The sequence below is a fragment of the Ptiloglossa arizonensis genome, chromosome 5, assembly GCF_051014685.1.
Source record: "Ptiloglossa arizonensis isolate GNS036 chromosome 5, iyPtiAriz1_principal, whole genome shotgun sequence".
Taxonomy (NCBI): domain Eukaryota; kingdom Metazoa; phylum Arthropoda; class Insecta; order Hymenoptera; family Colletidae; genus Ptiloglossa; species Ptiloglossa arizonensis.
This window is the reverse complement of record NC_135052.1, coordinates 2,732,387-2,759,487: the sequence shown is the minus strand read 5'-3', so window position 1 is coordinate 2,759,487 and position 27,101 is coordinate 2,732,387. Positions and strand designations below refer to the sequence as shown.

The window sequence follows — 27,101 nt, the reverse complement described above, 5'->3', positions numbered from 1 at the left end:
AGAACAATAATGTAAATGGGGGCCGAGGAAGCCGGATTTAAAATACTGCAAGACTCACGGCCGTGTGTACAATGAATGGGCACCTCATCCTCGATTTACTCGGCATATCGGTTCAGCGGAACTACCGTGTAAACCGGGATTAGCATTTGTATGGAAAACAGGAAGATTAGTTTCGCAAAATTCTGATCAAGTAATTCTCGTTTCGTTTTATGAAGTTGAACTGCTCGTTTCGAAGTATAATTCAGCAGTTGAAAAGTTTTCGAAACCTTTCTATTTTTTCTACCGAAACACTCATTTCCGAACACACCGATCCCATCTTGATTATTATCTCTCGGTTATCGTATACGCGCGTACGCTGCTAGTTAAAAGTTTGAAATACCTACGTACGTATTCGCGCTCTCGATGAATATGAAACAACGATGATTACCGGTTGTAGTTTCTTTATTTTTACGATATATGGATATTCGTTATTGGTACTAATTAAAAAAAAAAAAACGCTTCAAATAACTTTTAAAGAGAATTCAATTTCGCATAAAAAGGTCGCGTAAACATTGTTTCGTAATTTTTCTAATAACGAAAGAATTGAATAAAATCTTATTCGTTGCGCATTCAAATCGTTTCTATTTTTCTTCTCAATGAAAACTATGACGGTTTCGGCTTCGTTGATTCGATTAGATCTACCCATCGGTGGAAGAATCTAGAAGCGATCGATTTATTATCGTCGCGGTATTGAAAATACGTAATCGACTAAACATGTATATTCGACTAAAAAATCTGCAACTCCTACCACGCAACGGGATAATACTCGCTTGTTCGAAGACCCTGAACCGTACAATTCCCCATTACCCTCCGTTTCTTGCCACCGCTATCATTCACAACCTTCGACGCGTTCCGTTTCACCGGTTGCGAATTCGGTCGATCCATTCGCACAATCGAACACACCGCTCTTTAAAGTATCGATCCGATCTAGATAGTTATCCCTGGTTAACTGGACGTTCGAGGCCTTACAGGTAGCAAAGTAAGCCCGGCAAAGCTTATTATACCGCCACGGTCAATAATAATCCGCGTAGTGGCCCTTGTCGAACTCAGCCTCCGCGAGGACGCTATTGCGAGTGTACATCGTCGGACAATAGAACATCCGCAGCGCGCACGTTCACGCGTGTTGAACGTAATTGCCGCGCCGCGAAACTTTCGTCCCCCGAAACGAGGTTAAGATAGCCGCGCCTGTTGCTTTGTCTCTGTGGCGCAACGTTCCTGGAGGAACAACAATTTTTCGAGCACGCATACCGCATTCAGAAGCGGCGTTCCACGTTCATGGACGAAAAGCGAGAACGCAGAAAACAGGAAGTACCGTGGAAGAAAAAGCCCACGAGTGGAACAGACGAGAGTCGTACTAAGCTCTCCGAGTCTTTTTACGTTGATCCGCGGATAATCGTGGAATACGTTGACGTTGTTTCGAATCGACAAAGAGAACTTGTACCTCGATACTGTTTATTCACCCGTGAGTGTTCAGCTCGACGGTTCCCGCCGCGGTAAGACAATCGACTCGAACGGGCTTGTCGAAACCCAGGATTCTTTCAAAGCGTGAAAATCGAACGTTCGAAAAACTAGAATCGCGAGTTTCCATAACGGTATGTTTTGTTTCATATTTTTGTAAATGTCCCCGCAGACAAACCGACTCATACCGCGAATATTGAAACGAATCGCACGCGCGTAACTTAATTCCAAACGAAAGAAGTTCCTTTTTTTTTTCGTCGAACGAAATGTTCGCGAAATATTTTCTTCTTTTTGTATATGTGTTAAGGGTATATCATTCTACGTATTTTTTTCTTTTTCGAAATATTTAACTTTACTCTGTTCCTTCGACGAAGTAAAATGTACATTCTAACCGAAGATATTTTTACCAACTTTCTTGGATTTCTTTCAATTTTGTTCACATTTTCGCAAGTTTCTTCTAAATTTCTGACTACAAGTCAACGATGCGACTGCGCGTTGATTCTTAATCGATAGAACAAATATGATACTACAATTTTGACACTAACAAGAAACAGTCACAGAAAAGGACAAATCTGAGCTACTCTTAGTTTAGCTGTGCCTTAAACAATCCTTGAACTTATAAGGAAAAATATCTTAAGATTTCGTGGTGTTAGAATTTTAAAGAAGTAGTTATTTTGTACAGTTACACGAACTCTTGTTTAATTGTTGTGCGTAGCTACTATTTCGAAATAATACGATGACTCAAAATAGAAGAAGAAGTAAAACGAAAAACAGATGGCCAAGCAATGAAAACAGTACAGCAAAAAGTGTTTTATATTTATACGATGTGAGTATGTTTGTTTAAAAACGCTTCGACCAGATATTTCTGTCTTTCTTCGCAAAACGAGACGGCGTTAAATAATTAGAGACGTGCGCTCGATACTTCCGTATATTTCCAGCCATCTTTTTGACGATAAAACGACTATGAACCTAACAAGATGATAAAAATGAAAGTTAAAAATAACTGTTCGATTAATTAGCACGTATCATAAAAATTGTCAAGGTCCACGCAATCAACATCGATCAATGAGGAAATGCGAAAAATAAATTAAACGATCGTGTCACGATTACACGATACACACTTTTAATCACGGAAATTTACTCCATTCCGTTTTGCAATTAAATCTCACCCAGCTCTCCCGTTTCGACAAGCGCATCGATTTATAAACGAATTAATCGATGACACCGACGATAGGAATTTAACCAACGATTTGATTCCCGTGTTACCTTGTTTCGAAATAGACAAATGATAGTCGTTAAACTGCCGGACGATTTGTAATACGTTTTCCAAATAAATCAAATTAACTTTCTAAATCGGTTCATCATATGTACGTTCAAAGTTTAACACCATGTTCCGCGATATCTTTCGTTTGTTTGAAAATAACGTTGAACGTGCAAATTCTTTCATTTCTTTTGCTCCCTGAAATGTGTCATAACGCGAAAGATCGTTTGAGCGGTATTGCTCCAGTCGTTTTCAGACAGAATTGCATTATTCTATTTAATTTCTATTGTTTAGCAATTCTTCAAATGCTTATTGTTACTCTGCTTCGTTTGTTATGCTCATGGTAACCGAAAAATAAACAGATAAATAATATAATGAAAAAGAAGTGGGTAATTGATATCAGTGAAGTGGCATTGTATTCAATTCAACGAGTGAATTCAATATCGACTTACGTGCAAAACAATTAATGGAAGGAGGATCTTGAGCCCAACGTTCCAGATACCTAATTTATGTGATTAAATAAGTATGTTTTGCAGCTGTTTCGTAGCAAAGTAGAAATTTTGAATGTTCGAATATTACAATAACGTAACTATGTTTCTGTAGCTCAACATAATTTACGTGCTTTAATTATTTAAAAGTTTGCTCCTTTGGTATCGTCTTCATTAATATAAACGTCGAAAACTACCAGTTTGTTCAGATTCCTTTCGAAAGGAACACTTTCAAAGTTAATTATAACTGCTACTACTGTCGAAATTATGGTCATTAATTTACCATAACTGTAAATGAGGTCATACATTTCAGAAGTACAATTACTGTTGTAATAATATTTTCTCGTTTCTCACTGTTTCTACGTTACGAGATTTTACGACGTAAACTTTATATTTAATCGTTTAAATATTTAAACATTTGAATCTGAAAAATGTTAACCTTGCCCCGGCTATTTCTTCGATAATAATTACTTCCACAATTACGAGAAAATATATAATAAAGAATGTTGGAGATTAAATTATAAAGAGCGATCGAATTGGACGCAATTAAAGTTTCCAATAATTTGTCAACGATTAATTACTCTTTAATGAACTTAAACTCTTTCAGTCGTTCGATCAAAGAACTTTCTATTCTTCAATTCGATAAACTCTGAATGCATTTTCTTGCATTCCATTGTATTAAAGTGTACTCTTCATACTACCGACACTTTCGTGTGAATTAATAAATAAACAACAATTTCAGCGACCTTTGTTCTCAACATTTACAGTTGATTTACAGTTGGAAAGAAATGCTTTCGTTTAAAATAAAGAAAAACTCAAACCGATATTGACACACTGTATCATTTGTTAAATTTAATTACGAATATTTATTCACGATCTTAGCGGTTACTTCCGCGTTAAATATAATGCAATATTGAAAATAAATTCTAGACTAAACGTAAACGTTTCACATCCTATGTTAAGAAGGATAAACAGAACGGTGTGAAAACAAATTCTAGAGAAAGTTCACACGAACAAGTATACTGACATTTATGGTGGATATTTTAAACTATTGGGGGCACAGTTTGTACATCCTGAACTTGTCGATTGCGTCCTCTGAACGCGCGTGGCGCATCTACTAAAGTCTGCTCCTCTTTGAAGTGGGCAGCTGGCTGATTTTCTATATATAAAACTCGATGAACAGGACGCAAGCAGACGCCGAAAATTCTCCCAAATATTTAATCACGTCAAGTTCCTCCACGAAGAGCTTAGAAAACGTTAACTCGATTTCTTATCGCGCTCTAATAAATCTGGAAAATTAAGCGTATCCCGACTCGGCGGCGTTCACGATTCGCTCGCTCCTTCCTCTGTCTGCTTTCCACTGTGCTGGAGGGATTAAAATTTACCGGACGTCTTGCGATTCTTGGCTGGCCTTTGTTGGAATTAAATAATCACCGTTTGGTTTTAAAACCGACTTTTGCCCGTTTCGTTTTTCGAGAGTAACACGGCCAACTTTGTGACACGAGAAATATTACGAAAAAGTAAATTATGTCGTTACCGGGGTTGTTCAAATTGCATAAAAAGCAATACGAAAGTTCTCGAACAATTTGGCGTGAAATGGTTGCTTAATTTATGCGCCGTATTTTTCACGCGTAACTACGCGCAAAATTCAGGGCATTGTTGATAGGATTGAAAAAAATTGCTGGTAAAAATAATGAGGGAGGTAAAAATATGCGAAATACGATTGTGTTATTTTTATACCCGAGTGAAATTACCAAGTCAGCCAAGATTTCTCTCCTCTTATAAATTTTTATAACGTCGGTAATTCTTATCGTACAAGCAATTATTTATCTTCGTTCATTGACAAGACAGAAAAAGTTGTTCGTAAACGTTTTCAACCTTAGAGAGGTCATGTTTGGACAATACTGTTTTTAATAATTGAACCGAAACAAACACGTAGGCTTATGTTACGAAGTCAAGATAAAAAATATAGCAAAGTAATTAAGTAATACAATCGACGGAATCATATTCACTTATAATTTCTTTTAAACAGCGAAAAAGTGCTACGAAAAAGTTTGTTCTTCCGGATAAAAGCAGTTTGAATGTATATTTCATTCGTATACTTTTTGTACAAACAAAACCACAGAGAGTAAACGCGATGTTTAGGTACTTATGCTAAAGAGTACTTGTTCCTGAAAAGAACGTATGAAGACGTTAATACGATGTAAGAACTTCACATTCAAAATGTACATATCCCAAGAGGGTTTATAATTATTTTTTCAATGCTTAAAAGAAATTGTAAATGAATAAAGTTGTGCACGTTTACACCAGGCTACCATTATATTAAAGTAAAATGTTCATACTAAATCAACTATTACAGTATTCAAAAAAATAAGTCATTATATGTTCTATTACTTGTAAAAATTTTCACGTCATTTCATTACTGCTTGTTTTTACTCTCGCGAGCGCAGTTTCGTGATTGTGACCCAGTAACTCTCTTTCTGCAAAAAAAAAAAAATTTCTACTAATTCCAAGAGTTTTTAACGACGAAACTTATAATACTACGCGATACCTGTGAAATTGCTTAATTTGTAACAGAACAGTGCTCCGGGCAATACAAACTGATACAATTTATTCTAATTTTAATATAAATTGAAAAGCAATTTTAGAAACCTTTCATAATCGAGCAATATATTGTGATTTAATTATTCATCATTCGTAAAGGAAAACTTGTATTTTAAAAACGACTCTCTATACAAGCGTGCACTGTTGTTCCCTATTTAAATGCAAATGAAATCCAACGCGAGTTGAGCGAAACAAGTAAATTATATTCAAAATCGATAATAAGTTTGCATATTCTTTCTGAAATTTCCAGCTAAGAATAAACGTTGCATCGAGGTTCGTGCGTCGAAAGGAAAATACGGTGCCAGATACTTATTTTATTCACAAAACACTCATAGAATAACATTGAACGATCACATAGTGCAGCACGACTATATTATTAATCTTTAATTGATACGTACCGGGGTCACGCATGATTTAATGCTACCGTATATATGGCTGCACGAAACGGCCTGCTATCGGCTTTCGATCGGAGGTGGAAAACAGAATATAAAGAACATTTTATTTGGAAGAAAATTTATAGCGCCGATAGAGACAATTTTTTTTTTTTATCGAACTCCATAAACCTTCAACTCACGTGAATAAATGAAATTGGCGTTTTTTTTTATACCACCGACAATTTCGGAACGTGCGTGTTTGCGAAATACTGGTTTTTAATTAACAAAGTTCATCTCCTGTCGCAACTAAATCATTTGGGTAATTGAATAATAAACGTACAATTGAATAATAAATCTGATTTATTAACGATACATGAAAATCATTTTCTAAATCTATCTCCGTGATTTCGTGTATCTTGAATTATTTAAATGCTAAAAGAATTTTTCTTGTTCAAACAGACAACAAGGTACTCGTTAACTTTTAAGAATAGGAATTTTGCGTAAAGAAACCGCAAAATTTCTCATCTCTTCCATTATGTAGGAAAACTACTATATTCGTGATCGTTTTATTTTCAATTTGTGTTTCGTATCCTCGCATACGATTATTGTCGCAACATCCTCGTAAAACTGTACGTACTTGTAATATTTACCGATTACGACAAACAACGTGTACATAATACATTTCTATACACGACACCTCCAACATCGACGATGTGAAAATTTCCGACACTCGAAATCCATTCTTGAATTACGATCTTATTTGCAAACCACTTACTACTGTCTCGGATGTGCACGTCGTGTGTTATTTGTTGATAGTCGAAAGGTGTGCACACGATAAACGTCCGCTCGGAAGAAGAACCTTCGTGAGTATCTGCAGGAACCACTTCTCCCTTCTCTTTTATGCTTTGGGTGCCAGGTTTGGTGGCGTCTAGCGTGTAGGGCAGTCATCCGCGTTCATTTCGAACGAAACGATCGTACGAGAGACGACCGGAAACCCTCGTTTTCCATCCGATTAAACCGATCGCCGAAGACTCGATGACGCAAGAACCTGTAGAGTTACTAGAGAGTTTCGAGTGCGGTTTTGTGTGAAGATATTCCTTCGGAAATTGATCGTAATTGGTGCTACGTGTGGTGACAGTCGAGCGGAAATCCAATGCTGACGTATGAGTTTCTGATTTGGTGAGGGTGTCGGTATCGGAACTTTCACGATACACGACGATTAATCGCTTGGATCGTAATACGTTACAGTTACTAACAACCGTTAAATTATTCGTACGACAATTCCACGTGTTTTGTTTCAATCGAAATACAGAATCTGTGTACGCGTTGGAACAAATATAAAGGTTGAATCATTTTTATTCCAGTATCAATTGTTCTTACTGTCATCGAAACTATTTTACGTTGTTTTATATTTAGGGTAAAATAGAAGAGAACGTAGTAAACGTTGAATAATTTTTATTCGATTATTAATTGTTCTTAGTATCATCGAAACTATTTTACGTTGTCTTATATTTAGTGTAAAATAGAAGAAAACGTAGTAAACATTGAATAATTTTTATTCGATTATTAATTGTTCTTACTGTCATCGAAACTATTTTACGTTGTTTTATATTTAGGGTAAAATAGAACAAACCAAGTAGTAAACGTTGAATAATTTTTATTCGATTATTAATTGTTCTTACTATCATCGAAACTATTTTACGTTGTTTTATATTTAGTGTAAAATAGAACAAAACAAGTAGTAAACGTTGAATAATTTTTATTCGATTATTAATTTTTCTTAGTATCATCGAAATTATTTTACGTTGTCCTATATTTATTGTAAAATAGAACAAAACAAGTAGTAAACGTTGAATAATTTTTATTCGATTATTAATTGTTCTTACTCTCATCGAAATTATTTTACGTTGTCCTATATTTATTGTAAAATAGAACAAAATGTAGTAAACGTTGAATAATTTTTATTCGATTATTAATTGTTCTTACTATCATCGAAATTATTTTACGTTGTCCTATATTTATTGTAAAATAGAACAAAATGTAGTAAACGTTGAATAATTTTTATTCGATTATTAATTGTTCTTACTATCATCGAAACCATTTTACGTTGTTTTATATTTATTGTAAAATGGAACAAAACGAAGTAAACAGTTACTTCTTGCAAACAGAGTAATCGATCCCGAAGAGATTAATCGTCAATTTTCATTCGCTAGAATCAGGATTAACGAAAATTGCTTGGCAATTATTTATTTTCGTCTCAGGGCAGATCTGTTGCCCAAAATTAGCATTGACGTTGCGAGAACCGATTCAATGTTGCTTAATTTCGTGTCGTACAACGCGAATCTCCACCACGACGAAAATACATCGATCATTCGGTAAAATTATGCAAACATCGTTTAGTTGCGGTTGCAGGCTGGGCTTGTAATAATTCAACTCAATCGACAATCATATTGAACATGTATCGATTGGTTAATTCACGATCGAGAAGGAAGTGAAATTACGACTATCCAGACAGGATGTTACTCGCAATCGATGCTATAATCGAACTCGAATCGTTACAGCGGCAACACAACTTCGTCGATTGATTGGTTCCGTAAGACAGAACCAATAGCTAAGAAACGAAGTTGTGCGTTTAGAGTTATGATTCTACAATGGAAAATATTAACTGACGAATTGCATCGCAATCGATACGTTAATGCGGATATTCGAGCGTTAAAAATATTTATTTATAAAACATATTTCGATAATTGCGTGAAAATGCCAGTATTCTCTCAATTTAAATACGATTTATCGTTAAAAGTTATGTTCGTAAGTTATATTTCCATTCTGATCGGACTATCGGTGAAGGTATATCGAATTAAATGCTTTTATTTAAAAGTAACGACATCCCTTTTGCGAAAGTTTTTTATATCGATACTGAAAATATGCAAAATATATTCGTGTATTGAGCGTAACGTTTTGAAGTTAGGAATCGATAATATTTCGTAATATTACACTTAGATCGTGATAAATACTCCGAATCGTTTGATCAAAGTATTTAAAAGCTTAATCGATTCGATTAAAATGACCAGTGAAAACAATCGAATTACATTTAATCAAATTTACGAATGAAATTTTAGTTGCGTACCGAACCGTTTAACGTATTGTAAATGTGTATGATTTTAATTACATCTATTAACCAAAATGGCACCAATTAATGAGTGTTTTCAATAAAGATATCTATTAAATAGTACACGAATTACAGCATCTTTAATGAAAAGTATTATGATCGGCGCTATGGATCATGTTTTCAAATGCTTTGACTAAATAATTTGTGTGAGATATATATATAGTATATATATATAGTATATACAAATTGTGTAGTCAATTATTTAGTTATATTTAGTTATATTATATATATATATATATATATATATATATATATATATACATGTGTGTGTGCGTATAATTGTGTAGTAAATAATTTAGGACGTATCGATCACATTGAAAAAAATTTCTTGAGGCATAATACAGAGTTTAGGTTTTGCGAGCTAGAAAATAAATATTTCGATACATATCGTATACGAAAGGTTTTCTATTAGAAAATTCTAGTCTTCTCCGGTACGAACGGTTGAAAAACGAGTTTCGCGTAATAAAAATTACGATGTTTCAATTTCCACATTTTATTTTCGACGGTTATTGGTAAAAGTCTGGCCGTGCTTCGCGTTACAAAAAAAAAGAACAATGGATCGCAGAAAATGTTTCGGGAAAAAATCCATTCCGAAGAGAATTAATTTCCGTCTGAACGGGTTAACACCCTATGGCACGCTTGTACTTTAAAAATTACCAAGTCGACTAATCTCTTAAGTCCGGCGTTAAATTTCGCGGAACGCACGATCGCAATTTAAGCCGCGGTTAACGCGGAAGTATACAAGCGGAAACGCTGTCTTGCGGCGTTTAATCGGTAGGAAAACCGCGATCGGGCTTTCCTGCCGACCGCCAGAAGATGAAAACGACTTTTTACGGTTGCAAATCCGCGTGCCCGAAGGGGTTTTTTTCCGGGCGGAAAAATCCGCGGTGTACTGGTCGCGACACGGTGCATCGGGGGGGTGGAGAGGGGAAAAAAACCTTTGCAACGACCGAAAACCGTAAAAACGCGGGCGTAAAGCGCGTTACAGCGCGTTACCGCGAGCCATTTAAGAAGATCGATCGATCCCGCGGCCACTTCCCGAATGATCGATGCGCCGTTTCAACGCGCGCGGGCTTCTTTTTCCGAAATCGAGGATCCCGATCCATTTGTCGCCTCGATGAATCGTCGATTTTCTTCCATCCCTGTTCCGTGCACCGACAAACGAAATTTCTCGAAAACGATGTCGGAGATGTTTCCCGATGTCTCGCCGCGCGTTCCTCGTATCGGAGATTTAAAGACCGAGGGACTTGAATTTCTGACCAACGCGACGCATCGAGACCGAGCGCTCTTTTCTTTCAAATTGTCGATCGCGCGAGATCAATTTTTCGAAGCCCGAGAAATGTTTGCTTCAATTTCCTTGGAATCAACAGAAGGAGAATCGAACCTTTCGGACCGTCGCGTTAACGAACGCGAACGTTCGAAAGTTTGGAGCACCCTTCGATCTCTATAGAAATAAAACTGTTTCAGACAGGAAACTTTAGCGGCTTTAAGGTACAATAAATCGTCAACGAATAAGTCACGATTACTTTTCGACTCGGTCGAGGGCCCTTTTCAGAATTTTCTCGCCATTATTCGAGTACACTGCAGACAAGATTTTAGCGGAATTGTACAGATGTTAACGAAAAGGTCCATTTTAAATCAACCGATAGATAACCTTTTATGCTTAACGTTAAAACGGTGAAAGAACGGAAGTAATTAGAGAATTATCGTTCACGGTTAGCTTATTTATTTGTATCGATTATATCGTTCGGAACACTTTTCACCAATTGTTTCGCAAATATTATCACAGGGGAAGCACAAAGGAATCGAGTAATACGCACGTACGCTCGATCGCTAGCACGTTTATCGGAAAAACACAATTATCGCGTACCATTTTTCAGCAACATTTGCACCAGCCTGGTTTCCATTAAACCAAGGACTTCGTTGTGAAATTTATAAATGAAATTGTTAACTGTCAAATTACCAGGGCCAACGGTTCGTTACGATACGAGAAAGATCGTCGTACACCGGATAAAAATGATTTACCAACCGCGTGTACAGATCACGCGATACGTGGAAAAATCATTTTCTCCGGTTCCCGCGTTAAAACGTCGCGCGAACGCGCGTTGCGTAAAACAAACGTTCGCGATTGTTTCGCTCCGCGGCAGCGGAGAGCTTTTGTAGCGTGCAAACACCGTACACGATCCTCGTGCGCGCGTCAGGAAATCAGCGTTAATTTGCGCGCTGTTCGCGATTTATTCTGTACGGAAGAACAGTTTATCGGCGGAAAAAAATATTTGCAGATCCGTGTAGAAGAGCTTACATCCTGATGTAAACGTCAGCGTGCCCGTGACGCATAATCCAGATTTGTTGCGAAATAAATCGCGTACACGCCGAGCCGGAATTTATTTCGCCGTGGATACGAATCACCCGACCAGATTCGTTATCGTGGAAATATTGCGCATTATCTCTCGATTACCCCTTCCGGTAACGAATAATATCGTTAAATGTCTCAGTTCGAAGAAGCAACGTAATTGCTGGTTAAATCCCGCGGTCACGTTTTACGGAACGTCTTTTATTGAACGCAGAGTGTCTTTTAGCCAATCAACGCGAATATCGTTGAAATTATTAGCGAGATCGAGAAATTATTAAACGTTTCGAACGGAAAATAATTGAAGAGGTCCGCGTCTCAATTTATAACAACGATGAACTTTTAATAGATTCGAGTTGCACGCAATGCGATATAATGTAACACAGAAATACGTTTAAGAGCAAAGATGAGTATACATTTACGTTACAAAAATGAGATACAATTATATGCCGTTGTTAAGGCGATCTTCTACTCTGGTAACGGTAAAATGCGGCATATCTTTGTTTTCTACTTTCACCTGAAATATTTTTCAACATCACTGACAGTATCGACGATATTTTCTCGGATAGATTGAAATAGAACGCGCCGCGTAGAGGGCGGGACATAATTTGTAAGAAGGAGTAATTTCTTATGCGCAAATAAACCGAAATTATGAAATGAAATAAAAGTATTCCATTCGAAACATCGTTTTCAAAAGTGGACAAACTCTTAACTCGATATTTATCCGTAAACACGTTATACTTGTTCGTGTTTGACGAAGTGAATGCGATTCAAAAATTTGACGAATGAAATATTTTATTCCACGTTTTTAATTTATAATTGCTGACAAAATGTTGTATATAATTAAATATCAGAGAAGATATACCATTTATCGATTTTGATCGAACATTGAAGAAGGAATACCGTTTAAAAGGTAATTTCTTTAGATAATTCGAACAATTCCAATTTGAGAGATTCGGAAGAATCCGAGTTCCATTTTTTGCTTTGAAACGCGAAAGTGGTGATTTATCGAAAAGTGAAGTTTTGAAAACTGTGACTATCGCGTTTCGTCGAATGCTGCTGAAGGAATGAAGGACAAACGAGACTCGTGAAGAAAAATGACGAATTATGTGTACCGTGCAATCGTGTATTACTTCCTGATTGTTTATTTAAAGGGTCTACTGCAAACGTTGAAGCTCTATTCCGGACATCCGGCGGATTTGGTAAAGTGCACGGCTGACTTCAATGTGAGTATATTTTTAGTTTTAAGAATTATTTGTAAAAAAATTTCGTAGAGGTATAGTAGTATGGTAGATACAATTTACATTTGCTCGTCGAAATATTAATGTACGGTCGTATAAATTTAAAAATATTTACAATCGAGGAAAAAGTTTCTTTCCAGCGTAGACGTACATTTTTTTAATTATATTAAAACTATTTCAACTTCATGAAATTACTTATTTCGAATAAGAATTTCTCTCATTCGTTACTCGTTTAATTTTTCATTTCGCGATGCATTATTATATCCATAATTGTTTATGTTTGTCATATTTTGTAATAGGTCTGTTTTTCTAATTCGTTTGTTATCTTTGCGAACAAAATGTAGCACGCTGAAAATATTCTACAGGTTCGTATACAAAACTCGGAAAGATAAAAATATTGGAAAATGTGTAACTCCTTTCTGAATTCGCAACTCTTTTATTTCATTCGACCAGAATGAAATATTATCGAAGGTACCCGGTGAATGAGAACGTTTTCATAAATTTTGATCAGATATCTCTTAGTATAGATTACTTTTTTCGTAGAATTCTCCATTCGACTTCAATGCTATCAGATCGCTAACGAGTGTTTAATGTTTCATATCGCCAAACTTATCGTATTTTTAGAACGAATATCAAAATCATAAATTTACCATAGACTAATGACAAGCATCGGTGTAATGTTTTAATTTTTTTAGTATCACTTCTGCGTATGTGGTCGCAGTTTATTTTCACGTAACCGCGAGGAACATCTATTTCATTCTGATATGTAAATTTATAGTTCTCCCAGTATAGAGAGTTTATAGCAATTTTTCATTCTTTGCAGTTTCCACGATCGATCATCCGTTTACATTTCACTATGAAATATTACGATTTAAACAATATATTCTTTCGAATTGACAATACGGTATTGACAACGGATTGAATCAAGATTTTGAAATTCACTTGGAACGTTAGGCAATTGATTACATTTTACAACGCATTTTTATCACGGAGAAAAATGAAGCAAATAATCAAGAAACAAAAGAGTGCTATTAAATTTGAAGAAACTATGTTTACGGGAAATTAATGGTAATAGTAAAGAAGTAATATTACTTTCGTTGGAACGAGTACCTAGAGAACAAAGCCCAAACCCGGTGTAAACATATGTAATGTTAGACTTAATAAATAGAAACGTCAAATATGCAAGAACAGACGCAGTATATTGAGCCAAGTAAAGCGGAAGTATAACAGAATATACATAAAATACATAACATCCAGTTGATCTACATATTTACGAAGAAGCGAAATAACGAGTATTTGTTACAATATTACATGTCGAGAAGTTTCGCGATATAAATGAACAAAAATTTCGTTCGTATTGCGCGGGAACTTTCGTTTTCATTTTTCATAAATTTCATTCAAAATAGTAGCATTACTTCCGAGAAGTTTTATTTGTCCGTGCTCGTTGGAACTTACGATGTGAGAACTTCCCTTAAAGTTACAAACTGTTTAAATGGAGGGTATTAAAAAAGTTCCGTAACCGTTACGACGCCGTTTTAAAAATCTATATCGAGTATTTAATTTCGCTTAATCCCGCACGACCGTTCGAACAAATAATTACACGAATCCGGTTAGTATTTTATCCTCCACCGTCGTAAAATAATTATCGTTCCACGAGAGAAAAAAAATTGCCAAAAGTCGTGGGAAATTGACGAGGCTTCCCAATAGGTCAGCGAGACCCAATGGAATGGTCCCGAGGGGCAGTACTGCACCGCGAATGGATCCCGGTGAGTCAGCAACGATAAATCGAGCGATTTATGAAGCGGCACAAGCAACGGACCATTCTCGAGGAATAATATCGCTGTTGACGCGCGTATGCACAGGTGGGACGGGGACAAGGTGGGATAACCCCGATGGTTTTGATCCTGATGCGCGATTCTTGATAAACGTTTATCGAGCATCGATCGATTCGTACTCTCGTCTTTGATACTATTCGTACTTTTGTATCGCAATGCTACATATTCGCGTTCACGGTCCAGGATCCCCACTTGCTTTTCGAACACTTTTTAGGCACTTCTCAAACCACTCGATCACCGTACAGTTTCGTCACACGTACAGAAAAGAATTTTTATCATTCCTCTGTTGAATGTTTTCCCAATTTCTCTGCTTTCAAACCCGGCGGAAACAATTCGCATATCCAAAAATTAGTTTTTTTTTTTTTAGAAATAATTGCGTTACTTTCTATACCTTTTATTTTCATCCAGTACCGAACACGAAACATGTAACGCGTATCAATTGCAAAATTGTTAATACTCACTGTCGTTTGCAACGATTCGCGGTTGAATTATTGCTTGAAAATTGATATTATTCTCGCATTCGTTCTTCCGAAATCAAATTTCATGGATGATTCCACTTCGATTTCAATCGTTCGTCGAGGTCTGCAGATTTTATTCTTCCGTGTTCTACAAAACAAGTGCTCGAATTTATTTGCGATTACGGCGTGGAAAATAATAAAAGGAAAGGGAAAAAGAGGCGTAGGGGAGAAAAAAGAACGCCCCCCCTGAGGAACAGAGACGTGCCAGTGACACTTTCTACCCGTCAATTTATTTAATCTGTGAACGTCAGTTAGGTCATGGCTGAAGTATCGATGGATCGATCGGGAAATCTTCAATCAAAATATGACGAAAGCGAAGCGCGACACAGCCCCGCTTTAACCGTAATTAATTTCGGCATAGATTCGTATCATGCCGATAATTCCGTTCCTATTACGGTCAACGATCTCGTAGGAACGTGTTTCACGTCTACGAAATAATTATTGACCGTCTACCAAAATAAACAGTGTTTATACAAGCGACAATGTCCATCAGAAATATTTCAATTTCAAATATTTCGGTCATTTTAAATTAACGAACGAGCAAATTAGAACTAGGTCGTTGAAATGGTCGAAGAAAATTCTATACTTCGTCGTTGATAACTCATCTGACTGCGCGACAAGAATAATACAAAATTAATTTAAAACCGTGAATATAGAATGGGCAATAACGCTCTCGAGCCAATTATTGTACAAGGTGTACCATCGAAATCGGAACATTTAATTATTTTCTTTATTTTCGACGATACGTTACAACTCGTTGTGTATTGTTCGATTTAAGATTTTCTCCAGCAACGTACATGTTCGCGTAAACGACGAGCATCGAGATGTTCGAAAAAAATTGTTCCGTCATCTCCAACAGCTTCGGAGAAATTAAATCGAACCAATCGATACGACAGGTTTCAAAAATCTTCGAAATGTTCAATCGGATACTATAAATGGTAATCTGTTTGCAACCAGAGGTAGATCTATCATCGCGATGTAATTGATATTGAAATTTGTGTTGCACCGAATTATAACGTCACAAAGTAGCTATACACGCGTTTCGCTCGTATACTCCGATGGGAATGTTTGACCGCCATCAATTTTCGCGACTGCGTGAGTTTACATTAACGCGTTTGCTCGATAAGAAATAGTAACAGCAACTCGAACGCAACATGGCGATTTGCGAGCAACATTGCTACGAATGCAACCCAGAGATACGCGAACGGCACTGTTGCAAATGCAACGCGAAAATATCGATAAATTGAAATAACCTGTAACTGTTGGGTATTATTTGAAAATAGTGCGGTTTATTCCCAGATTTTTCACCAATTTCTAAATAAGGAAATTGGATCTTTCAGGTTCATTGGACGAACGTTTTGTCGCAGTACGTCGAGTTTCGAAATCTGTGCTAGAGTGGTTAAAGAGCTTCGTACGAGTACGTTGCGCAGAACGATGCTTTAATTGCAAATATTTCGCTCGGATCAACTAATGCCTTCTCTGGACGGTTTTCTATGCGCACTTGCAAAATATATTTTTCGAGAAACAAACACGATGAGTTATTAATTTCAATTTTCTGCTGGACGAATTTTTGCAATTTTTGATGTCTTTAATCGAGAGAATTATTAATGTAAAACAGGAGATTCAATCAGCTGTTGAATTTTATTCCGCAGTCTGTTCTTTCATATCGTAACACGGTTTCCAGTCAGCCTCGTTAAAAGTGTTCGCGAAACAGAATTAAGGCAACGAATTCTCGAACAACTGACATTTAATAAAGGAAACTTGTATTTAAATGCTACGAATAATTCATGGTTTCGGGGCTCAGCCTAAAATGTTGAAGTATCTTTTTAAAAAGAGAGAACGAACAAAGGTACATCTGAAAATGGAGCAACACAATTTATATTTGTTCTTAACCGTTAATGTACTTTTATACTTAATTTGATGCTGCTCTTACACACTAAATTACATGAAACATTTGAACTCACCGTGTACATTATCTAGTGAGAAGTTGAATTCCACCAGCTGTCTAAGAAGAATATTAATTAATGCTGAAGAATTTCTCGTAACTTTGATACAATTTTATTTGTAAACTGCGCATGCTACTCATATCGATGCAAATGCATGTAAATGCTACTGCTAATGTTTGCAACAATTGCTAAGTTGAAACACTTCAACTTTCGCGATAAATCATTTTACATATACCATTTCAAAGAAAATCATTTTAAAAGAACGTTGAAAAGATAGTATATAATATTTATGGTCATTCATAAAATGAGCATCGTACTTATTGAGAAAAGTAAAATTACAGTAATTTAATATATTCTCTTATTGTTTCTTTTTTTTTTTTATTCCTTGTGTAACATTCGTTTCAAAATTTTCTCATACGCTCAATATATTACGTAATTTCCAATTATTACATTTAACTGGATAAACATCGATCTATCTGCTTTAGGGAAAATGTGTAAAGCGTTTAAAGCTCCGTGTTGTTAAATAATTTTTATCAAACTTTGCGTACGCAGATCGTATTTGTCACGTAGGTATAGCCCATGGATGAACGCAATATATTGCGCACATAAATTCCGCTTCGAGGATCGATTAAAAGTTACTCTAAAATACGTCATCCATTACTTACAAACTACGAATAAAAAATATGTCGAGGTACAACATGACATGTACGATATACCTAACCGTAATTGGGCCACCATTGTCTTTCACGAAAAAAGTGAAATGTTCAATAGAACAGAATATTTCACGACCGCTCTAAATGTTGTGACATTCTAAATAATTCAATTTGTCTACTTTATTGTAATTTTAAACACATATCTGTTGTTTTTATATGTTACAAATCTCTTAAGTACAGTTAAAACGTTTTCGTTAAAAATTTATTTGAATCTGTTAAAATCCTTGATACGTACATATTTGAATAATGGTAACAGGTTGTGTTCTTCGTTCTTTTATCCGAGCATATGTTAATTAACTTCAATTATGCCAGAATGTGAAAAAAGTGTTGAATACTCTTTTTCTAACTATACAAGTAATGAAACCGGTTGTACACGATGAAAAGAGAGAAAAGAGAAATGTAATTTCGAAACGATTTAATCCCGCAATATAATTATTTTTATAGCGATAAGAATGAAGATTTAGCGGGTAAAGAACAAAATGAACGTAACAGAAAAATGAAAATGTTTGAAAACATTTTTAATATTGTAGAGAGATAAGGATTATTATTCCTACTTACTACTAATTATTAAATGTTTCGGCATTACGGATAAGGGGGAATTAAACTTATTATTCGAATGCGCTACTAATTCTTTAATTTCGTATTAAGTTTATTTTTTTAACACATAAAGGATATGATTTATGTTTCATTTTTATTATTTTCGAGAAAATAATTGTACGCATATACTTACCACTTTATAAATAATGACAAAAGTAAAAATATTATATATACCTTTTCACGTTTTTGCAAAATAATATTTCGCTTAAACGCCTCTTCGTTTACTACATTTTTTTTTCTTAATAAAACATAGTTTATATTTCGTTAAAATGTGATGTAATTTGAAGGGTCGTTGAATTTAAGAAACGGCTACGTTAATCGACACATTGCACGGAAGATTTTGTGTAAAGTAAATAAATTAGATATCTAATGTTTAGCCCATCTATCATGTTCATCGGTTTTTGCGTCTACATTAATGCGTTTTATTAAGTGCCTATTGAAACGATTTGTATTTATTTCAAGTACAAACTTACATTCCGATTAGAGTTATTTAAAGTATAAATCCGATAGAACATATTCGAAAAACTCATAGTTCTTTTTTACGTTCAAAAACTATTCAAAGTAAGGAAAGAGCGTGTGTGCTTAACGTAGCAATTTCTTCTTCACCTACGTATTTTATTGAAAGTTTCCCAAATGCAAAATGCACAGGTATTACAGGTAAGATCATTAGTCAAGTTTTTCAATCAGTTTAGGAACATTCTATGTAGGTATTGGAGGGTATAATGTATCCATATTGAAACAAACACTTTTTCAATAGTTTAGGAAACTCTATATAGATATTGCAGGGTATAATGTATCCAAATTGAAACAAACACTAATTACTACCGAAGTTGCTTCCTTAATGCGAGATTAGTTATCGAGAAAAATAGGCCAACGTGAAGAAATCGTGAAAACGATACGAAGTGAAATTTAAACAATAAAACAAAACCGAGAAAGCAAAAATCAAGATTGGAACAGTTCGCTCGGTAATTCCAAAATGAGAAAGAAAAAAGGCCGAAAGTTTCGCACGATCGGCACTTCTCTGTCGAGAATCCAACGAAATATATATCATTCTTTGCGAAATGCTCCCTGAAGGGAGTGCAAAGAGTTGTTTCTAGTTTCATTCCAGTAATACGATTTCCATTAAACGGTTTCACTACACTCTGTACCTTACGACTCCTTTGGGAGTCAAACAGCAAACAAAAAAAGATTGCCGAGAATGCGCAAAGGAACGGAAACTCGATGCGAAAGTTCGAAAAACGTCGAAATGAAGCGAGAACGTGAAATTACAAGCAACGATCTCTTAGTGTTTGGCAGTACATTGATCATCCTGAAGCAGAATTAGAACACGCATCGAAAAAGTATTGAAAAATTCTTTCATAATACGATGAAGATATTTGAAAAAATCGTGAAGAAACGTTATTTGATGATAGTACTGGGCAATCAAAGTTAAAGCGTTTGTTCGACAAACCACTGATTTTCCAAATCTTCATTCTATAATTACTCATTAGATATAATCAATTGCACAATTTCATACATAAGAAAATACTTGATGTTAAATCTAATTATTTTTTAACTACGCGTGTTTGTTTTAATATTCTTTGCTGGTAAATGATAAAAATGGAAGTCATTGAATTAATGTTCTGTAGAAATAATAATACGATCGTAGTATTTTATAATTGCAAGTGAGCTACTTGGAAATAATTACTAAATTAATTTCCATAGTAAAGTGAATTAGAAAATTAATTTTCAAATAATAGTTTCCGTTCTTCTGGAAATTGAGATTCTGTTTAGATTTCTTCCATAGAAATACTCTTAAACGTACTCACATCGTGCAATCTTTATATATTATATTTATCGTATTAAAAATTTGAGCGTACATTATTCTATTATATTTTTTATTCTCGTTGTACTTTCGAGTTTAGTTCCATTCAGCAAAAGTTCGTTTAACCATACTTCCGTTTCATATCGAGATATGTTCTCTCGGTAAAATTTGCTCGTAGAACTTGCTCGTTTTTTACTTCTATGTAAAATTTTCCATTCCAGAGATAACGAATCTCCTTTCTACATACTTCCGGTAACTGTTCTTCGCGTTCTCGTTATCCGTAAAAACGTTTTCCAAGTACTAATAATAATGAAATGACTATTTCCAACCGATGCAGTCGAGGAGAGCACCACCGCCGACAACAACAATAACAATAACCAAAATAGCGATGTTCCGAATTACAGTGCTCGATGCAATTAGTTACGGAATAGCAACAATACGTATTAAATTACTCTTTTCCAAATCAGTGTTCGATCACGATGTTTTGCAATCGCGTTTCTGTTCTAATCTGCTAAACGAACTCTTCCCTAATTACTGGGCTTGATACGCCTCAAGTTATGACTTATGATTCGACGCCTGAACTGCAAGTACCGTGGCCTTTGAAACAGCCCGTTAATCATGCGATCCGCTGTAAAGTTTACTCAGCCTGGCTCTCGATTACATAAAGACCCTACCTGAATGTATAGGTATCGTAATACGTGATCATTAAGGAATACCATCGAACAAAGAAGATGTTCTACATGTAATGCAATATTTCGTGTTATATATACATATACATATATATATAAACATGCATGTATAATCAACGATGCGACTTTGACAAACTTCAGTCCTTAGATACTGATTATTATTTAATTAATGTTTGAGAGAAAAAGGGGACGTGTTTAAACAACGTAAAGACTATAGATAGAAGAACATTTTGGTTTAGTTTATACATTTTGTATTGTATCTATTATCATTTTCTGTGTAGACGTGGTATCTAAGATGTTTTCGAAATTCACTCGACAATGATTGATTTTGACGACGGGGCTTAGCTCCTTGTAGCTTCAAAAGCTTTGTGGGGATGCGACTTAAGACGTTGACACGGGTCAACATGATCCGGCTTTGATTGAGCGAGGGTTAATTTGAACTGATTGTGAGAACAATGAATATGATATTACGGGCTTAGGCGTATCTACAGTGTATAGTATCTAAGATTACTACGGTATATAGTAATACGTATATAATAATTTCCGCTTTTATGTAATAAAATCAAAACCACTGGTTCGCTTAACAGCGGGATAGGTACCGTTTTTAATTTCGAACGAAGACGAAAGAACACGTCTACTGTCTGATAAAGAATTTGAATAAAATATAACAAGTTACACGCACTTGATAGTCCAAACCGTTCCAACGATTAATGCAAGCAAACATTTTTATATATTTTTCATTATATCTTTGCGAGAGTGTCATCAATGAATTAACGTAGTTTTCCCAATAAAGATAAGTCGCTCCAATTACGACTTGGAAGCTCGATATCCCTTTCTACCTACCAACAGCAATAACAGTTAACCGCATTAGGGTCTATTCAATAGCGTGGTTAGTTTATTCGAGAATTTCCATGAACCAATTGTGTATTGTAAGATTCATTCAACCTACCCTCTGTTACCAGAAATCACAAAAACAATAAAGCTACCTACAAACTGTTCCAGATCTCATCTTTATAAGCGCGATTCCGTTTCAATGTGGCCCTATTGTATTAATTTATAAATGAGACAGCGTACTTGTAATACACTCGGACCACAATCTCGGACGAATTTACGATTCGTTGCCCTAATGACACGCTCAACGATGGAAAAAGCATATTTCAGTACCACCGGTAATGCGAGTAATTCTCTTCTTTTTCATACGAACACGTCTGGGAAATAATTCTTTATTGTTTGGTGAACCACGTGTACGCGTGTGTAAGCGATGTTATGAAATCAAAAGAAAAGAATCGTACAGAGAAAGTAATGTCTCTTGAGAGCGCGTAGAAGTGTTTCTGAAAGTGGAAAACGAACAATTTTCAACACGCGTCCGAAAGCGTTTGTTGAAAACTATACTCTGCGTCTAAGCGGTGCATTTTTTTAATAATAACGGAAAGTAACAAACGTTTATTATATTATTTTAAAAATACGCTGACACTCGGTCTTAATACGCGCTATAAATTCTCGCTTTCACGAGTTAAACTCGCTCCTTATAAATTTCTCTGTGTCACCGCGACCATTGACGTACAAAGTGGTCTTTTCTTTCCCACGAATATTCGAAAGAACTGTTCAGAATTAAGACGAACTCTTCGAAATGGTAAATATAATAATAGGATTAAATATTTCGCAAGGTTCGTTTCTCCCTGCTTCCAAGTTCATGGGTGTTTTCATTTAACTAAATCCTATTTTTTTTCTGCAATTTTATAGAGACAAAAGGATAGATCTGATCTCAAGATCGGGAAGTATTAATATTTACATTAATCTTTACGTTAATATATCCTGAAGATACAAGAGACGTATCAAATCTTACATTCGTGCACAAACGTGAGTACTCGATCGTGTTTATTTAGATACGTTTTACCTTAGCCTTTTCAAGAACGATAAGAATATTACATAATCGTTTCAAATCCAACCGATCAAATTAACGAAACCAATGTAACCTGTGAAGAAGTATTTCCAACGAAACGAGACAAATTTCGAAACTTATTTTTCCCCCAAGAAGGAGACAGAATATTTGCAACGACGCAAAGAACTGAAAACTTTTCCCAAAGATAATCAAATTTTCTCTTCATTCACGGTATTTACACCGAGGAGATGAATTGGAAGTCCGATACGGGACCCTTTTTCAGAATTCGAGACGTGTTCAAGGACTTGATTCACCGCAGACGTAATTCGCGAACGCCGAAACGACGACGAAGCTTTTCCATGGACGCGTTTAAATTAACCGAAAACTCGGTACGACTGATGCTCAAATTAAACGGAACTCGAATTCAGGGAAACCTGAATACTCGAAACTTTAATGCACTCTAATAAGGAACCGTACACGAGCCCTGCCCTAAATAATTGCACAAACGATGCCTGTTTAACAATTACGTCCCGCGTGTGTGCGACCAAGCACTGTTCTCTGGATAGTTCTCGCGAATATTCGACAATGAAGGGAAAAAAAAAAGTATCTCCATTGTCGTTTTATCTAAAACGACTCGAGTCATCGATACGCATAAAAACGAGATGACCGACATGCATTGCCACTTAAACTACTTATATTAAAGCTGTACGCTGAATGACCGATACCATTGGATATTCTCGACAATCGAACCAAGAATAATCAAGCACCCTGTTGGCGAACGCGAACGATGAAAATTGGAATGAAACAATCGCTTTCGATGGCCTGTTATCCTTTTTAAGAGGATGTTGTTATATACATATAATACGAACACGCGAAACGTTGCTCTTTAACAGAAACTTGTATGCGATACATTCGCAATTTAATAGCAATATTGTTGCGCGACGCAGAGAACAAGTTTGTCAGGATAATCTACGTCGCCCGTTAATAAAAAATATTATACCTTTTGAATGTTACAATTCGATCGATAAATAATAATCAGATACGAAAGTAAAGTATTATAAATATTATTTGATTTCCTCGGGTTCCATAATTTTATCAGAAATAATACGATATATTTGATATTGATTTCGTATACGTTGCAAACGAGAAATTAACCAACAAGGAAAACTCTTTTCGTATGGGTCTATTTCATACTTTGTCATGTTTATTTTTACAATTTAACCAAAGTTTCAATACTATTCTTCTTAATAACGGTTACTGGAGCAACAATTTAAGATCGATGGATTTTATACTCGAAACGCAAACGAGATCGTGCACATTACCCAATTCGTATTGCCAATGTATTTTTACCTCTCGATTTAACGAAAATGAAAAGTATCCCGATGAACCATTCTTTTCGAAAATAGAATTAAAGTGACGTGTCGGAAAGTATTGCGATATATTCGTGTCTGTTGGCAGATTTTATAACCAATTCGTTTCTTTTTCCAGTGACAATTCCTATAAGTTTGTCAACTGAATCCGCGAAAAGAAACGTCTGTCAGGAACAGTAGTAGGTTAAACGCGGGCAATATAGCGCGACGAGGACAAAAATTGCGATACATGAGCATAAGTCCTGCGAGCACGTAGAACGATAAAACGCAAACGCCCGGAAAAGAATCGTAAAGGAATTTTCAGTAAAATTTCCACGAAAAGAAGGATTTCATTCCTCTCTAATCGATTGACGAAGGTGTCACGTTTCGCGTTGCATATTTATTTCTTCGTATAATCGTGACTGCCGAATCAATTTACCAAGGCTACCCTGAAATCATTTGATTCGAAAACGATTTCTAGAAACTCGATATAGTATTTCTATATCGCGAAACGCGTGTTTCTCTCCGAAGAAACATAATTGGTGGCAAAAGATTCACCGATGATCGAAACACGCACACAAAGCTCCCGTAAGTAACGCGCGATTAATTATTTTCACGCGTTGCAAAGATACTTGCGATTCAAGAAGATTCATAAATTTCCACACCGTGGTCCACATTATTAACACGCGCACAGATATGACGTAAACGTGGAAAATTGTTCAACCGACAACAACCTCCTTGCCTCGTACACATTTTCAGCTTCATTTCTTTCCACCCTTAAGATCGTTTTCTCTCGACTTTCACGGCTTACGAGTTTTCCTCGCTCATCCGGTAGACTCCTCGGTTGTGCTCTATACAAGTGAAGGAGGAGGGAAAGAAAAAAAAAAAACGTCTCTAAGAAAGGAAAAAGTGGATACATGAAAAAAGAGAGAGAAAATAGGAAGAGACAAGAGGGAAAGAGAAAATGCCGAGCCAAAGAGCGAACCGAGTATAAGACGAAGGAAAGAAGCGAGAGAGATAAAAGGGAAGGAAGAGGGAGATAATAAAAAGGAGGCAGGAGAAAGAGAAGAGTTATGGTTGTGGCCGAGTTCTCATACTCGAGAAGCCCCGGAAGACTTTTGATGACACAAGACACGAGAATATAAATGCACTTGCAGGTCGTGCTCGACGAGAACTAGACTGGAAAAAGCAGAAGACCGCGGCATAAATCAAATTCTTTTTACCGGCTAACCTGTCGCACGAGGAGTGGTCAGTGTTTCCAAGTGGTATATCTCGTTTAATTCACGCTGAAGGTCGAAGTCGATTGAAATGCAGCTTGCATTTTTCTATCGGAACGGGATTTTAGAATTTTAAAGTATCACGAATAAGGATAAGAATTTTAGGATCGCCCAAGGATCGTAGGACTCGAACACAACTACCGATCGGAAATTTAATTACGTTTTAAGTGTGACTCGACCACTGGAACAACTGTACCGAAACAATGCACACCGTAATCGCACGACACGGAACATAGTCAAAATCGATGTACGTTAAATAAATATTTAACCATCGAAACGTACACGTTAATTTCAAGTTCCTGCCCTATAGGGTATTATAATACGCTTCCGTAGAAAATTACATCGAAAAGTTTCCACTTCGATCGAGGGGGCACTCGTATTATCGAACGAGTTAAACTTTCGTTCGACTGTGAAAAATTACGGAGAAATGAAACACTGGTAAAATTGTATAGCGGGTGGTCAGATTTCTCGCCCAGCGTGTTCCCGGACAAGGTGCAGGAATATAAATAGCGAACCGGCTGGGAATCTAGGAAATTTTATTTCACCGGCGATGCTATTACAAAATTAGCCGAAAAAGGTCGAAAAAAGAAGTGCTCATCCTACGAGGCTGGCCACGGGCCTTCGTTCGGTGTTGGGACGATGCGCGGGATATTCATGAAAATTCACGCTAATAACGATAATTCAAATTTGAGCTCGAACCCGGCAATTCGGGCGAGAATTGTGGCCAGAAAAAGGAAGAGGAGGCGCGGCCTCGACATTAGAGGATCGTTAGGACAGGATCGATCGATATCTCGCGGCGAAGGCGTGAAAATTGAGAGGTTCGTAGAGTGGCGTAGCAAACGGGAAACAAGAGCAAACTGATGAGATCCGACGAGATTACGGTATTGTTCGTGAGGCATACTCTGAGAATCTTTTATTGGGTATTTTATTTTGTTTCTTCTAAATTGCCGCATATTGAGAAGCATTGAATATACCGTACACGTTGTGCTGTTTAATTGGAAGAAAAATACTCAAGACTGCCCCGATTTGCCACTATTCCACCGTTCAGTCAATGTATCCTAATTTTAGATGTTTGCGAAATTGATCTGAATCTCTCCTTTACGAGATTCAATGTAACGGTACGGAATACGTATTAATCAGTCCGCATTGTGTAGTTGCGTGTAACGATGTTTAAATTTTGAACATCATTATGAACACCGATCCGCATGTTCCCGTATGAAAGATATTGTGTACCGTCGTGTCTGCTCACGGCAGTCGTTCGCTTCGAGCACGATGGATACGTTGGTATGTACATATATTACAAGGGCATAGGACGAACTCTCAGGGAACAAGTTCTGAATATAGAAATAGGTTAGACCAGTTGATAGGATGAGGATTTTGGTAATTCGAAATACTCCTTTGATTACTCCGAAGAAGACTTTTGATTGTTCAGTCTAGTAGAGAACTGGTAGATTGCGGGATCTGGTATACGAATGTACACGAAACGAGCAAGACTATCGAATAATGG

At 36.2% G+C, this 27,101-nt stretch overlaps 1 protein-coding gene across 8 annotated transcripts in view; it reads left to right on the top strand.

The window, feature by feature from the left end:
• The window catches only part of Mp (collagen XV/XVIII-type protein multiplexin), a 349,091-nt gene that overhangs the window by 272,426 nt on the left and 49,564 nt on the right, over positions 1–27,101 (top strand). For 7 of the 8 annotated variants that reach the window (XM_076311581.1, XM_076311584.1, XM_076311579.1 and 4 more), the window contains exon 5: positions 12,898–12,969. The exons of the other annotated variant lie outside the window; for it this stretch is intronic. In XM_076311581.1, the coding sequence (XP_076167696.1) occupies positions 12,898–12,969 (72 nt within the window). The remainder of the gene's footprint in view (positions 1–12,897; positions 12,970–27,101) is intronic. 8 annotated transcript variants of the gene reach the window in all.